This window comes from Danio aesculapii, chromosome 9, assembly GCF_903798145.1.
Source record: "Danio aesculapii chromosome 9, fDanAes4.1, whole genome shotgun sequence".
In the NCBI taxonomy this organism is placed as follows: domain Eukaryota; kingdom Metazoa; phylum Chordata; class Actinopteri; order Cypriniformes; family Danionidae; genus Danio; species Danio aesculapii.
In genome coordinates, this window is record NC_079443.1 from 6,901,633 (window position 1) to 6,915,988 (window position 14,356).

The 14,356-nt window shown below is 36.1% G+C and overlaps 1 protein-coding gene across 1 annotated transcript; it reads right to left on the reverse strand.

Annotated features, from left to right (window-relative positions):
- Positions 1-1,293: 1,293 nt before the first annotated feature.
- zc3h15 (zinc finger CCCH-type containing 15) lies at positions 1,294-9,850 on the reverse strand. The gene is made up of 10 exons (XM_056465352.1): positions 9,661-9,850; positions 8,921-9,022; positions 8,716-8,827; positions 6,453-6,608; positions 5,917-6,008; positions 5,622-5,807; positions 5,076-5,222; positions 4,731-4,844; positions 4,450-4,582; positions 1,294-2,278 (listed from the first exon to the last, which is right to left on the reverse strand). Exons 1-10 carry the CDS (start codon positions 9,733-9,735, stop codon positions 2,091-2,093), a joined length of 1,305 nt encoding a protein of 434 aa, XP_056321327.1. The 5' UTR covers positions 9,736-9,850; the 3' UTR covers positions 1,294-2,090.
- Between the last annotated feature and the right edge of the window lie 4,506 nt (positions 9,851-14,356).

A 14,356-nucleotide genomic window follows, 5' to 3' on the forward strand; every position in this document is an offset into this window, starting at 1 on the left:
GTAGCTCGGCATTTCCTACACCTAGGCTACATTTTAAAAAAATTTGTTTTAAAAATTATAATGCTACTTTCTGAGAACTTCCTGATGCTATACATGCCGTATACAGATGAATGAAAGTTGAATGCAATGTGTTTGCTACTTTTGTATTTTTGTCTTGTTAGTTCAGTAAAACCACTGTCTATTGCGACAATCGCCTTTTCCATGTGTTCAAAATAATGAGAACACTTCCCTCACAGAAATATTGGCTCTGACATCTTGGTTTGTCTTCCTGCAGGGAGCTTATTTTCTCAGTAAGTGCGATTCAACATGATTACACTAAATTCAGCAAATTATTTTTTAAAAGCGTATTAATCTATAAAAAGTAACACAAGTATTACTTTTTTTTTTTTTAAATGTGTTACTTTACTCGTTACTTACATAAGTAATATTATAGCATAACTCGCGTTACTTGTAATGCTTTACCCCTAACACTGCAAATATCATTGGCTAGTATCTTCACCAAGAAATGGATACAAATATACTTTTTCAAAAGGTGGTGTACTTCTGCATGGTATAAAAATGATTAATGGACTAGCCCTAGCATGAACGGTTTTCATTATTTCGATATTTATTGATCTGAATCAATGTTTATCAGTAATTTTGAGCGATAAAACAATCAAATGGCAAAACCCATTAATAAAACACTACAATTGTACGGAAAACTAAATTTGAATTCCTTTAGTCGTCCTCTAGTCGTGAATTGACAAGAATTCACACGTACTCCAAGTATTCAAAAAATAGAACATTTAGATTAAATTTAGTAGTTTATATTTTTTTCTAATAACTCAGAATATTCATAGAAGGTGACCACACTCTTATTTCAATAGATATAACAGTATTAAAACTGTTGTTCACTGAGAAATCAATACAAATATTCATTTTTAAAAGGTGTACTCATTAACGCATGGGTTAAAAAAATATTGCAAGATTTTATGATTCGTCCATCCCTAGCATTAATAAACAGTCTACATTTTATTTTACATATCTGAACCAACGTTTATCAGTATTTGAGCAGTGAAACACTAGAATTGTACTGTTTAAAAAGGCCTGGTAAATAGTCATAAATAGGCAAGAAATCCCATGTATTCCAATGAGCATGTCACTGTTCCGTCAATAATGTAGACCTATAATTACATGATCAGATATCGATAATACAATAAACAGGTTTCATCTAGACCCAGGTGTACCTACAATTATTTCAAGTCTTGACCAGAGTCTCAAACACACTGCACAATTAGGCAAATTAACTCCAAATCAGTTATCTGATATCCTTTTATTTACAATTTCTTGTGGTGTATTGTGGTGGGGCATTTTAAAACAAATGAATTCAAAATGACAGACACATTACTAGCTCATCCAACAATCCTCTCACTTCTAAAACTCCTTTCAAACACGAATTCTGACTAGTAATGATGTCCGCATCTCCTTCCGTAAGGCCACATCCGCATCCAGGAGATTTCACATTCAACACCTCAATCTGATCAACCGATTATTGAACAATTTACCGTTTCACCGTTTACATTCTGATCCTGATACAGGCATGCAGTTGGTTACATGTTTAAAGACTGAAATGATCACCTGACCCTTGGCAACACTTCATTAGCAGAGAAGGCGAGAAACCAGATGGCAATAGTGCTTAAAGAAGACATTTGAATCATTTCATACGCATGACCTTACAAAGATGATCACTTAATCAAATCTTTCAAAAAGAGAATGCTGAAATATCAAATCAACAGCCTCATAAATATTTGGATTATGTTCCTGCTGTAGAACCAGACCCTCACTTGACTGTGCTTCTTTTGGGGTAGACTGTTATAATAATGATAAAAAAAAAGAGCCAAAACCAAATTAAATCTGAGAGAGAGAGAGAGAGCGCGCAAAATGATGGACTTCGGTCTCTCCTGTAGCGTCCCGGGACATCTCGAGTGATGAGAGTGCGTATTGCAGGCAGAGCAGTTTCTGACATGGCGGTTCTGGTAGTAGTTATTTGTGAAAATAGTCATTCCCTTCAAGCCATGTGTAGTTCATGTATAATGAATCAGTCCCAGTGTTCACTCGTCCAGGTCCAGTGTGTTGAGTTCCTCCTCCAGTTCGTCCAGGTCCTCGCCGGTGAACAAGTTTTCATCTACTGGCACTGCCTCGGACTCTTCTTCATTAGTTTCGCCATCCTCCAGCGTCTGATCCTCACTGTGCTCTCCGTTCTCCATGGCTCCACCTGAGGCCTCGCTCAATTTATTGTCTGAAGTAAAATAAAAAAACAGAGATGACAACAACATGAGCAGGAACATGTGGAGATGGTGAAGAATCAGAACGACATATACCAAAATAGCTGAGGTCCTGACTGTGTTTAGAAAGAAGTTAGAAGTTCATTAAGTTAAAGCAAATGTTCTAATGGTGTCACATGTTTAAATCACATTTAACATATGCTTGTATTTACATTGCGTGTACTGTTTTAGATTTATTATTATGCAAAAGAACTGAAGAACTCAAATATGAATTATTAATATAATTTCAGTGACTATGTGAGATTACTGCATCATGTGGAATGTTATGTTGTGTTTTTAATTAACCAGGAAAGTTTAACCCTAATACGGTTAACACATTCATTATTAACGCATGTGACGGTCTAAAATTTCAAGCTAATTTACATTTGGGCACAAGAAATTATTAAATGTATATCTAGAACATAGAATAATTGTGTTTTTATAACAATGAAGCTTATACAGCAGAGGTGTCAAACTCTGCCCCCTGGAGGGGCTTCACAGCTCTGCAGTTTTGCTTCAACCCTAATTAAACACACCAGATCAGACTAATTGAGTCCTTCAAGCTTGATTGAAACCTACAGGTTATGTCGCGGTCACACTAGAGTTTGAGCTTGCGAAATTCTGTTGTACGGCGCTGTGAAAAGGGGCGGATTTAAACAAGACGATTAGACATTTAAAAAAGCGAGCGATTGGTGTATATTTTTCATTTCTTCATTTCATTTTGAACTTTGATTGGCTTTATGCAGTCACGTGATGCGATTCAGCAGGCCAGAGTTCACAGAGCTTGAACTTTTCAACGCAGCGAACTGCGAGATTTGTCGCACGAGCTTGCGTTTCCAGTCCTGACACATTTGAATGCGTATGAACGGAAGTCTATGGGGATAAAAGTGAAGTGTGACAGCAGCTTAAGTGTGTTAAAGCAGGCTTGGAACTAAACTGTGCTGGGGCCCTCCAGACACTTGAGTTTAACACCCCTGCTATACAGTGTAATCTTGATTGCATTGCTATTTTAAATTTTACCACAATACTGTTAGAACATCCAGAAAACCCTCAAGCACTATTATCATCATTATTATTATTGTAAGTCAATTTATATCTTAATTCTATTGTATTAATTTATGCTTGTTTTAATAAACACTGTCTCTGCAAAATTACTACAATGTAAATTTCTGAATTCTTTTCAAATAGTTATTTAAATCGTCTAATGGAATTACATTAATATCGCAATATTACTAGTGGCGCCAGATTGGGCTGTTTTGAATTTGATTGTGCAGGTAAAAATGGCATTGGCGGGTTGATACAATTTGGGTGGTTTTGTAACATAAATTTTATACCCAACTTGTTTACCAAAACATAAAATATAACTGGCGGGCCCACCCGCAAGAGAAGGTGAAGGAAAGTTGTATCAAAATCAGACACTTTGGACAAAACTGACTCCCCTTCGCGTTCACACGCATCATGCAGCGCCTGCAGTTAAACTCACAGCGGTTTATCATGACACTTTTATCAATTATTTTTTCTGCAATTGACAGCAAGAACAAACATGGAAGCATTGTCTGATTGACGAGCAGCACTTATGTTCAAAAGAATTAAAAACGCCAAATGGGATGAATTTAAACCCCATTCCGAAAGTAAAAACATACTCAAATAGGTAGTGTAATCTACAAAACATTAAGTGTGGTGAGAGGGCGCAGTGTTTAGATGAGATCTAGGTTATGTTGTGGTTCTTTGACTGCTGGTGTTGGTTGCAGTATGGTTAAAAATTATGACCGTTAAAGTAACTAGGTTAATTTAGATTTGAATAAATTAAAAGTAAAATATTCATCTAATATATTAACTGTTTTTTGTGTGGGTTTTGGACAGTTTTAGGGCTGGAAAAAGCCGGCTATATCTGGCAACAATGAACATTGCGTAAGAACAACATATTGCTATGTCAGCTTTTTCCAATATCGCACAGCCCTAATAGTGATTAGGAACTTTGCTATTTGGTAAAATGCACATGAAGATTGCCTTCGATTTATCTCCCAGCCCTACTTTTTTATAAATGAGCACTTGGCTACTAAATTGCTAAACTGTACCAAGACCCCACTTTTTAGCATTAGAAACAAAGGATATCATATAAAGATATTCTGAAGCATCTCATCACCATCTATGTCGTTTGTGGGTGGAGCTTTGGCTGTAAACCGGTCCGCTGATGCCACTGTTATACCCGCATTATCCACCTCTTTAGGAATAAATCTAGCGATGTCAATGTCCTGCACCTCCTCTGTGTCCTCCACCTGCACACACAATCATCTCATTAACGCTGAAAGACTCAATAAATCAGAGCATGACATGCAAAGAAAAATGTGATTTATTTTTCGAGAAAGTAAAATTAGTATCTAAAACCTATTTGGTAAAAATGATTTCCACAAACTTTTTTCTTACCTGGTTGGACATTTCATAATTATAGTCCTCTTCGGCATATTTAGTATCATCAGCCTCCTCATCGTCGTCATCAACAAGCTCAGGTCTGAACTCAAACACTTCCCTTCCGCTGACCTGCAGAAAATAGGAGAATATTAGATAAGTGTTAATCAATACAACAGAGTACACAAAATAATCCAACAGCAAAATCTTACAGCACAAGCTTTACCGCCACCATCTGGTCAAATCACAGCATAAGTCAAAATAGTCTTTTTTTATTCCAAAAATTGAATTTTAAATCTGATTTCAGTATTTTAACAGGCAAGGAATAAATGACGATTGAATACCAGTGACATTATTACTCACCCCAAGTGCTCGGCCAGCTTTAAAGTCTGCTTTCTTTCTCTCCATGTCCTGTTCTGCTTTAGCCAGTTTCTCTTGCCTTTTCCTTTTCTTCCAGGCCAAGAATGTTTCAAGTGTAATTCGAGTGACGTTTGCTCCCAGAAGAGACCTCTAAAATGAGAACAGTTTTAAAGTATTAAAAGAGTTTATAAAAAATCATTAACATATCCTACAACTTAAAGGCATAGTTCACCCAAACCTTTAATGTTTCTCATCATTTACTCACCTTTCACTTGTTCTTAATATTTGTTGGTCTTTCTTTCTTCTGTTGAACATAAAAGAATATATTTTGAAGAAAGCTAAAAACCTGTAGCCAAGTTCCATAGTATTTGTTTTTCCTTGTATGGATGTCAATGGTTACAAGTTTTTAGCTTTCTTCAAAATATCTTATCGTGTTCAACAGAAGAAAGATTACCATAAAGGTTTGGAACCACTGGAGGGAGAGTAAATAGTGAGAACATCTAAATTTCGAGGGGAACCATCCCTTTAATGCTGTCTTTTCCTGCTCACCTCAGTCTCGATCAAATCCTCTAGCGAGATCTCCTCTTCGTTCTTCTCCTCGTTCTTCTTGTCCTTCTTCAGAACGAAGCCCACAGGAAGAGCATGCCGGTACATACAGTTGTCTCCTCCACCAGGACAAACCCAAAACCAGCCATATTTGTTGTTTTCAATGGCATCAAGGAAATACTTGCAAACCTTAAATAAAAGAATGTTTGTTAATATCCATTTTTGATATCAACTGGAATGGGGGAAAAACTTGCTACTTTAATCATGTTAAATACTATGAATTCATGCCAGAACCTACAATTTGTGTCTTTGCCTTCTTCTTTTCAGCTTCCCCATGCTTCTTGTTCACTACCTCCTCAAGTTTCTTTTCATCCCAGTTTTCCATTGTGTCTACAAACAGAAATGCCAAAAGAATCAATTGCGTAGAAGCATGATTTTCATCAGAACACCATTTTAAGAATAATGGGATAGTTCACCTTCCAGTTTCTCTATTCTGTTAAACACATAATTTCTTTTTTAATTCATTGAATTGCATAGTAGGAAAAACAATACTTTAGAAGTCAATGGTTACCGGTTGCCAACATTTTTCAAAAGGTATTTGTGTTCAACATAAAATAGAAACCTAAATGGGTTTGTGACAAGCGAAGGGTGAGTAAATGATAGAATTTTTCTTTTGAGTGAAATATCCATTAATTATATTACCAGAAAATAACTATAATAATAAACCAAAAAACAAATGTCTAAATCTAGTGGAAAGCTTGTCAATTCAGAATTAAGATACTAAATACCATGCAAAATATTTGTAATCCCATATGAAAATCATACTGGACTCACCCTTCTCCAGCAGCTCATCATCTCTACCGTCCACATACAAGCTTCTTTTTTCGCATTTCCTCTCCAAGGACAGGTCATGAGAAAATTTACACTTATCGCCTTTGGTGCACTGGCCTTGCTTAAAGAAAGCACAAAGCACAGATTTGGGATCCACGCCTGAAATAACACAAGAACAACAGACAAATTAAAACAACAACCATCAATGAGACAGTAAAAAAGCAGCTTAAAATAAAATAAATGGAGAAAAATACAGATGGGCAATGTTCATTCCAAAGCAGGACAATCTAGTTATCAGGAAGCCACAAACAAAACTAGGACAAAAGTAACTGATATACAGTTGCACTGTGGAGTCTTTTAAAATGTTTTACTTCCTCAAAATTGTCTGTTGTCCTTCACGACATGTTTACTTAAAACTAAGCTAACTAAAACTATTTATTAGACTTATTTGACATTCGATTTTTTGTGGATTAATATCCAAAGCTTTCAGAGCCTTTTAGAACTCACATGGTATAAAAAAAAGTTAATGAATTTAATCAAAATTCTGAGTTCAGCACAACAACAGCATTCATTCATTCATTTTCTTTTTTAAATGACTATTTAGAAAAGACATAACTAAATGTGTGAATATGTTAGCTTGCTTCATTTACTAAACAACATAATCATAGTATCTACGCTGTTGACAGTATTTTGCAATGCAGAAGTGCGCTCATTTTTGTGATTGTTTCAGAACTTCTGATTTAGTTGCCAGAAATGACAAGAAATAATAAACAGCAGAAAACAGTCAAACTTTTTCTACAAACAAATGTTAATGACTCTACATAAAAGAAAAAAATTCAGTATAATTCATAAGTCGTTTTTAACGTCAGAAAAAAAAAATTCAATAGAAGTAAATGAGACCGGATATCTCAAGCCAATAAGATTCCATTGGCTGCATTAGCTCGTACGTGATAAATTCAATACTACATGTGCTTAGTTGAAAAAGTTGGTTGAAATTATCATCAAGGAAAACACCAAGTATTCTAATAACAGAAGAGAATATCAATACATTTTGTGTACCCCAGATTAAAATTAAGCTAACCTAATCAACTTTCATTGACGATGAGCAGAATGAACATGTAAAGTCAATCCCTGACATTAGATGGTGGGTAATGAAAAACAGAAATGCCCTGGTAAACAATGTAGTGTGCAACTTTACAATTCTGACACTTGCTTTGACACAGAAAAAAAGAGACTGTTTAGAGAGCCCCTGTTTAAAGAGACAGTAGATATGTATCCAACCAAAAATACAAATTATCTTTAAGGGCAAGACCAGATTACCAAAAAAAAGATGTGCGAATTCAGTCAAAATTCAGCATATCCAATCAAAGAGAACAAAATCGCCACTTCCTTATTAACTGGCTCCAAATATCAACAGTAAAAACGGAATTTGCTGCAGTAGGAGAAGCTGCATAAATCTTTTCTTTATTTAATAAATGACTTGCACCTCAGAAGGCAATCCTGACACGCAGTGAATGCGCGGTGGCTTTTGAAGGCGTGAGATGCTGAGCACAGACGCTCTTGATTCTGGAGGTCATTAATATTATAACAAAACTAATACTGAGATGGTTAAGGTGTTTTAGAATGGCCAAAACAACATTTCAGATGTTTTACAATGTGCTCAGCCTGCTGGTGTGCCCATTCAAACACATTTTTATCACCACATGATCTTGTATAACAAAATCACATGACCTTTTTTAACGTGCATGCTGAAATTTGTTCAGTAAAAGTGTTTCCATCACAGTTTCTCCGTATCTTATTGAATAAAAAGTTTATCCTACTCAGTTATGCGCATGTTTTTTATGCGCATTTTCAAAACATATAGTGTCCATCAACTGTTTTTTTATGCACACATCCAAAATGCACATAAAGATAGGTGGATGGAAACGTAGCTTGTGACAAGCTGACACTTATCACGCAGTTCTTTGGTTTCAGACACCAATGTTAAAGCAGCTTCACATTCATCTTGCCTCTTTGCATCTACTTCATCATTAGAAATGTTTGCTCACCTAGATCGTTTTATGCTCAAGAGCCACCAAGTCATGTTTGCTGTAACTTCAGCAGCTCCAGGCATGTGAAGAACAGTGCCGATCTCATTGATCAACCCAGATTTTAATATGGCGTGTCAAATCATACAGTTTTATACCAAATTTCACATGCTCAAACTTAAGTTCGAGGCTGCAATTTTCAGTGAGACATTTTGTCACTCACTCAAAGGACCAGTTACCTTTGCTGACTTTCTGAGCTGCCACCACTGGCTTAAACAGCTCATTCAACTCAGACAGCTCCTTCTTCTTGTCATCCTTCTTTTTGGTCTTTTCAGATTCAGCAGCAGCAATCTAGCAATGAAAAAAAAAAACACATCCTAAATTTTAGGACACTGCCCCCAAAATCTAAAACTAAAAAAAGTCCATCACAAACAAAATTCTTACCTGTCGTGCATTCTGCTGTCCAAACTTGACTTGCTGTGTCACAGCTTTGATGAACTTCTGTTGTTTTGCTCCCTTCTTATTTTTCAAACCAAAAGTTTTATCCTGCCAGAAATAATTTGTATTTAGTGAAAGTGACATGATTTCAAGAAGGACCCGTATTGACACAAATAGGTTACATAATCAGATGATAAGAGTGAATGCATCAGCAAGTGATGCTTGTCAAACAAGAGCACAAATAACTGCCATATATAGTCTCAAACAATAATATCATAATAAACAGTTATATGCACATAGCAAAGTGACAGATCTTCCTGTACAAGTAAATAATAACACAATACTTATGAAAAAATTAACACTAAAAGGCTCAAAGATAAAGAGTGCAATAGCTAAATCATTTCATTTTGAACTAAAAATCTAACGACCCCTATGATGGCTAAAAATGCTATCTACTCTATACGGACAGCTCCCTACTTTAGGTTTTGAAACACAACCAGAATGTGGCTTGCTAGTAGTAGTTTAGCTCAGAGTTTCCCATAGTTCTTCCCACTTTAATGACATCTAATTTATGGATAACAGATTGGCAAATAAAACTAACGGTATTTAGCAAATATCTAACTGCTTATCCGGTTATTCTATCAAACATTTAACTGTAAATGTGATGAAGAGCTCGAGAAATGAGCTGGTGTGTGAGGCCCTGAGTTCAACATGCTGCTTGAATGCTAAAACGCCGCAAAGCTCACCTCGATGATCTTCTCTTTCTTCTTCTCCTGGGTTTTCTTATTGGCTGCAGCTGGAGCAGGCTTTTTCGGAGGCATATCGCTGAAGACAGTCTGATATAAAGCGTAGAAACCCAGAAGCCGTATGTCTGTTAGAACCGTATGCTCACAGGTAAGCGTAGGCTAACCGCACTAGCAGCCCCGATGCATTCTGGGAGGCGAGCGCGCGCGTGATGAGTGCACGTGGCACAACAGCGGCATCTAGAGCACGCGGTTAAAAATGCGGTCCTTATTTTGAGATATATCCCGGGCCTGCAGCTGGATATTATTGTGCCTATTTTGGCAGTAGTGGTAAAATGTAAGGGGACAATATAGTTTCTTAAAATTATATAAAATATATATTAAGAAACTACATTATATTTTCTACTCATATTATTACTTTTTCCACAACTATTTTGAAATAATATGTAATCATAATAATTAGCTATTCTTTTATATAATTTTACATTTTATAATAAAAATCTTACATGCTCATTTCACTTTGTTGCACTGATTCATATTGAATTGTACATATCCACTGCACATATACATTTGTAATTATGTTCATATCTATCTTCATACTTCTGATTATTAATAGCAACATATATTCATCTTTTAATAATCTCTGTTCATAGGTAATACAACCTGAAAATCATGTTCATAGTACATCCATCTGTAAATATCACCATAATTTTTCTATAATTGCAATTTATAACTAACCTATATCCCGAACTTGATGCTATTGCACTCCTGGTTCGATCTAAACTGCATTCTGTTGCCCTGTACATGTGTAATGACAATAAAGTTGAATCTAGTCTAGTCTAAACATGCTTCTTTGTATTTATCAATTATTATTATATTAATATTAATGATTATTATTATAATCAGGTGTATTATTCATTATTATTGTTTTTTTTATCAATATAGTAGATAAACAATACACATTGGTTAAAAATATTTGTAATACATTTTAAGATTTGTATAATTATTAAATACAATAATATATACAATAATACAATAATAATACAAATATATTTTATTTTATTTATTTATTTATTTATTTATTTATTTACTATTTTAACCACATTTAATTGTGTTTGGTGAATTATCCTTAATTCTTTTAAATTCATTTTATTCCCTCGTGGGGTAATGATGATTCGGAAGTTTGTAATAATAATTTGATTAAATACTGTGGTTGTGCTAAAAGTAAGAACAGTCCAGATGAGAGCAATTTAAAAAAAAAACATGATGGAAATGTGAGAAAGTAAAAAAAATAAAAAAATAAATAAAAATCATATATATATATATATATATATATATATATATATATATATATATATATATATATATATATATATATATATATATATATATATATATATATATATATATATATATATATAATCATTAGCCCAATCATTAGAATAATTTTTCTAATTACCCTATCCTGCCTAGTTACCCTAATTAACCTAGTTAAGCCTTTAAATGTCACTTTAAGCTGTATGGAAGTGTCTTGAAAAATATATAGTCAAATATTATTTACTGTCATCATGGCAAAGTCTCTCTCTCTCTCTCTCTCTCTCTCTCTCTCTCTATATATATATATATATATATATATATATATATATATATATATATATATATATATATATATATATATATATATAATTATGATTTTGAAGTATTAATGAGTAGAAATCAAAGATGTTTTAAGTCAAATAACAAAATGCAAAAAATCTCAGAAAATGAAAGAACAAACAATTCAGCATGAGTCAGAATAGTGGTCAATACACGTTACAAAGTAGTAAACAATAATTTTCCCCAAAATTACAAATATTTAAACTGCACATTTAATGAGAAAGCCATTCCCTCCATTAACAGGCTAATCTCTAAACCCTACCTGGCATTTCTAAATTCAGATGTCCCTATCACTGACCACAGCGTGATTTTCACATGCAGCATGTATGATTAAAAGTCTTCTATAGCCTTTATGGGATGGAGAGAGGTTTCAGTGAGATTAACTAGATGATAAGCACACCTATAAATGAAGGAGGCCCTGAAGCGATATCATTAAAGCTGATCTGATTTATCAACATCACAGCAAATGTGTTCCCCTTGTGGCTGTGATGAATAGTGTCTAATCACAAATGGACACCTGCTGTAAGTAGCCATCATTAACACTGGCAGTTTTTTTCTTATAAGCAACTGCTCTTTCTCCTTCAGCTGCATATCTGATCCCCTATGATTCACACCAATTGGGTGCTTTATATTCTAACAGTGTCAAAAATACCTCAGACTGGCATCATCATATAGATTAATGAAAATTAGTGAGGTTGAGTTGTGATAATAATGTTCATTCATTTATTTTCCTTTGGCTTATTCATCATGGGTCACCACAGCGGAATGAACCGACAACTATTCCAGCATATGTTTTACACAGCGTATGCCCTTCCAGATGCAACCCAGTACTGGGAAACACCCATACACTTCTGCTCCCATACACTACGCACAATTTAGTTTATCCAATTCACCTATAACTAGGCCCACACTGCTCTGTAGCGTCGACCAGAAGGTAAAAGTTCAAAGAGGCAGTGTGCTGGGTGTGAGGGGTCCAGAGTGATTTTGGCAGCCCTTCTGCTCGCTTTGGATAAGTACAGTTCTTGGGGAGTAGGAAGGGTTGTACCAGTGATTCGCTCAGCAGTCCGAACTATTCGACGTAGTCTTTGGAGGTCATATTTAGTAGCTGAGCTAAACCATACAGTTATTGATGTGCAGATGACTGATTCAATGATGGAGGTGTAGAACTGTTTCAGCAGCTCCTTTGGGAGGTTAAACTTCCTCAGCTGACGAAGAAAGTACAGCCTCTGTTGAGCTTTTTTGACAATGGAGTCAATGTGAGTGTCCCACTTCAGGTCCTGAGAGATGGTGGTGCCCAGGAACCTGAATGACTCCACTGCTGCCACAATGCTGTCCATGATGCTCAGTGGGGGGAGAGCAGGGGGGTTTCTCCTGAAGTCCACTATCATCTCCACTGTTTTGAGCATGTTGAGCTCCAGGTTGTTGTGGCTGCACCAGACAGCCAACTCCTTAACCTCCTGTCTGTAAGCAGACTCGTCACCGTCCTGAATAAGGCCGATAAGTGTGGTGTCGTCTGCAAACTTCAAGAGCTTCACAGAGGAGTCCTTTGAAGTGCAGTCATTCGTGTACAGGGAGAAGAGCAGTGGGGAGAGGACACACCCCTGGGGGGCGCCAGTGCTGATTATGCGGATGCTAGATGAGAATTTTCCCAGCTTCACCAGCTGCTGCCTGTCCGTTAGGAAGCTGTTGATCCACTGACAGACAGAGGTGGGCACAGAGAGCTGAGTTAATTTGGGCAGGAGAAGTTTGGGATGATAGTGTTAAACGCCGAGCTGAAGTCAACAAACAAGATCCTCACATAGGTCCCTGGTCTGTCTAGGTGTTGCAGAGCATAATGCAGTCCCATATTTACTGCATCATCCACAGACCTGTGTGCTCTGTAGGCAAACTGAAGAGAGTCCAATGAGGGTTCAGTGATGTCCTTTAGGTGGGCCAGCACCAGTTTTTCAAAAGACTTCATGACCACAAATGTTAGCGCCACCGGTCTGTAGTAATTTAGTCCTGTAAGTTTGGGTTTCTTTGGGATGGGGATAATGGTAGAGCGTTTGAGGCAGGAGGGCACTTCACACAGCTCCAGTGATCTGTTGAATATCAGGGTGAAGATGGGGGCCAGTTGGTCAGCACAGGATTTTAAACAGGCTGGTGTTATAAAATCTGGGCCTGGTGCTTTTTTCATCTTCTGTTTATGAAAAACCTGGCGAACCTCATCTTCACTAAACTGAAGTGCAGGTATGGGGGAGGCGGGGGGTGGTGGAGGTGTTAATGGTGGCGTGAAGAGCAGTTCAGAGTGGGTGTGGGGGGTTTTCTCAAACCGGCAGTAAAACTCATTCAGGTCGTTTGCAAGTCGTTCATTGTCTACAGTGCTGGGGGATGGTGTCTTGTAGTTTGTGATGTTTTTCAGACTTTTCCACACAGAGTCGCTGTCGTTTAGTAGAGATATTATATGAGAGACTTGCTTTGTTTACCAAATAAAGTGAATCTAATTGGATTTGCATTTTAAATAAAAGCTAAAAAGATAATATTTTTTATTTTACTTATTAAGGTTTTAATTATGATACTCCCAAAATTATTTTGCAGAAATCTGCAGATTTTTAGCAAAATTCTCCGCAGAAATAGCCAAAAACGTCTGCAGATTCCGTCTGGCCCTACCTATAGTGCATGTCTTTGCACTGCAGGGGAAACCGGAGCACCCGGAGGCAATAAAACTCCACACAGAAATGCTAACTGGCCCAGCTAAGACACGAACCAGCGAGCTTATTGCTGTGAGGCGACAGTGCTAACCACTGAGATACCATGCTGCCCACACAATAATAATGTCTAAAACTACAACTCATAAATAAAATAATCAATAGGTTAGTTTTGTTCCATGCCAAATTATGTTAATACTTTTTGCTGTTGCATAATAATTTTAATGAATAAGAATTGCTCATGATAAATAAGAACTCTTACTCTATAATGTGTATAATGAAATAGCTATAATGTTATAATAATATAATAAAAAAGCATGGATTTTGTCCTGACCAGTTGTTTACCGATTGTTGTA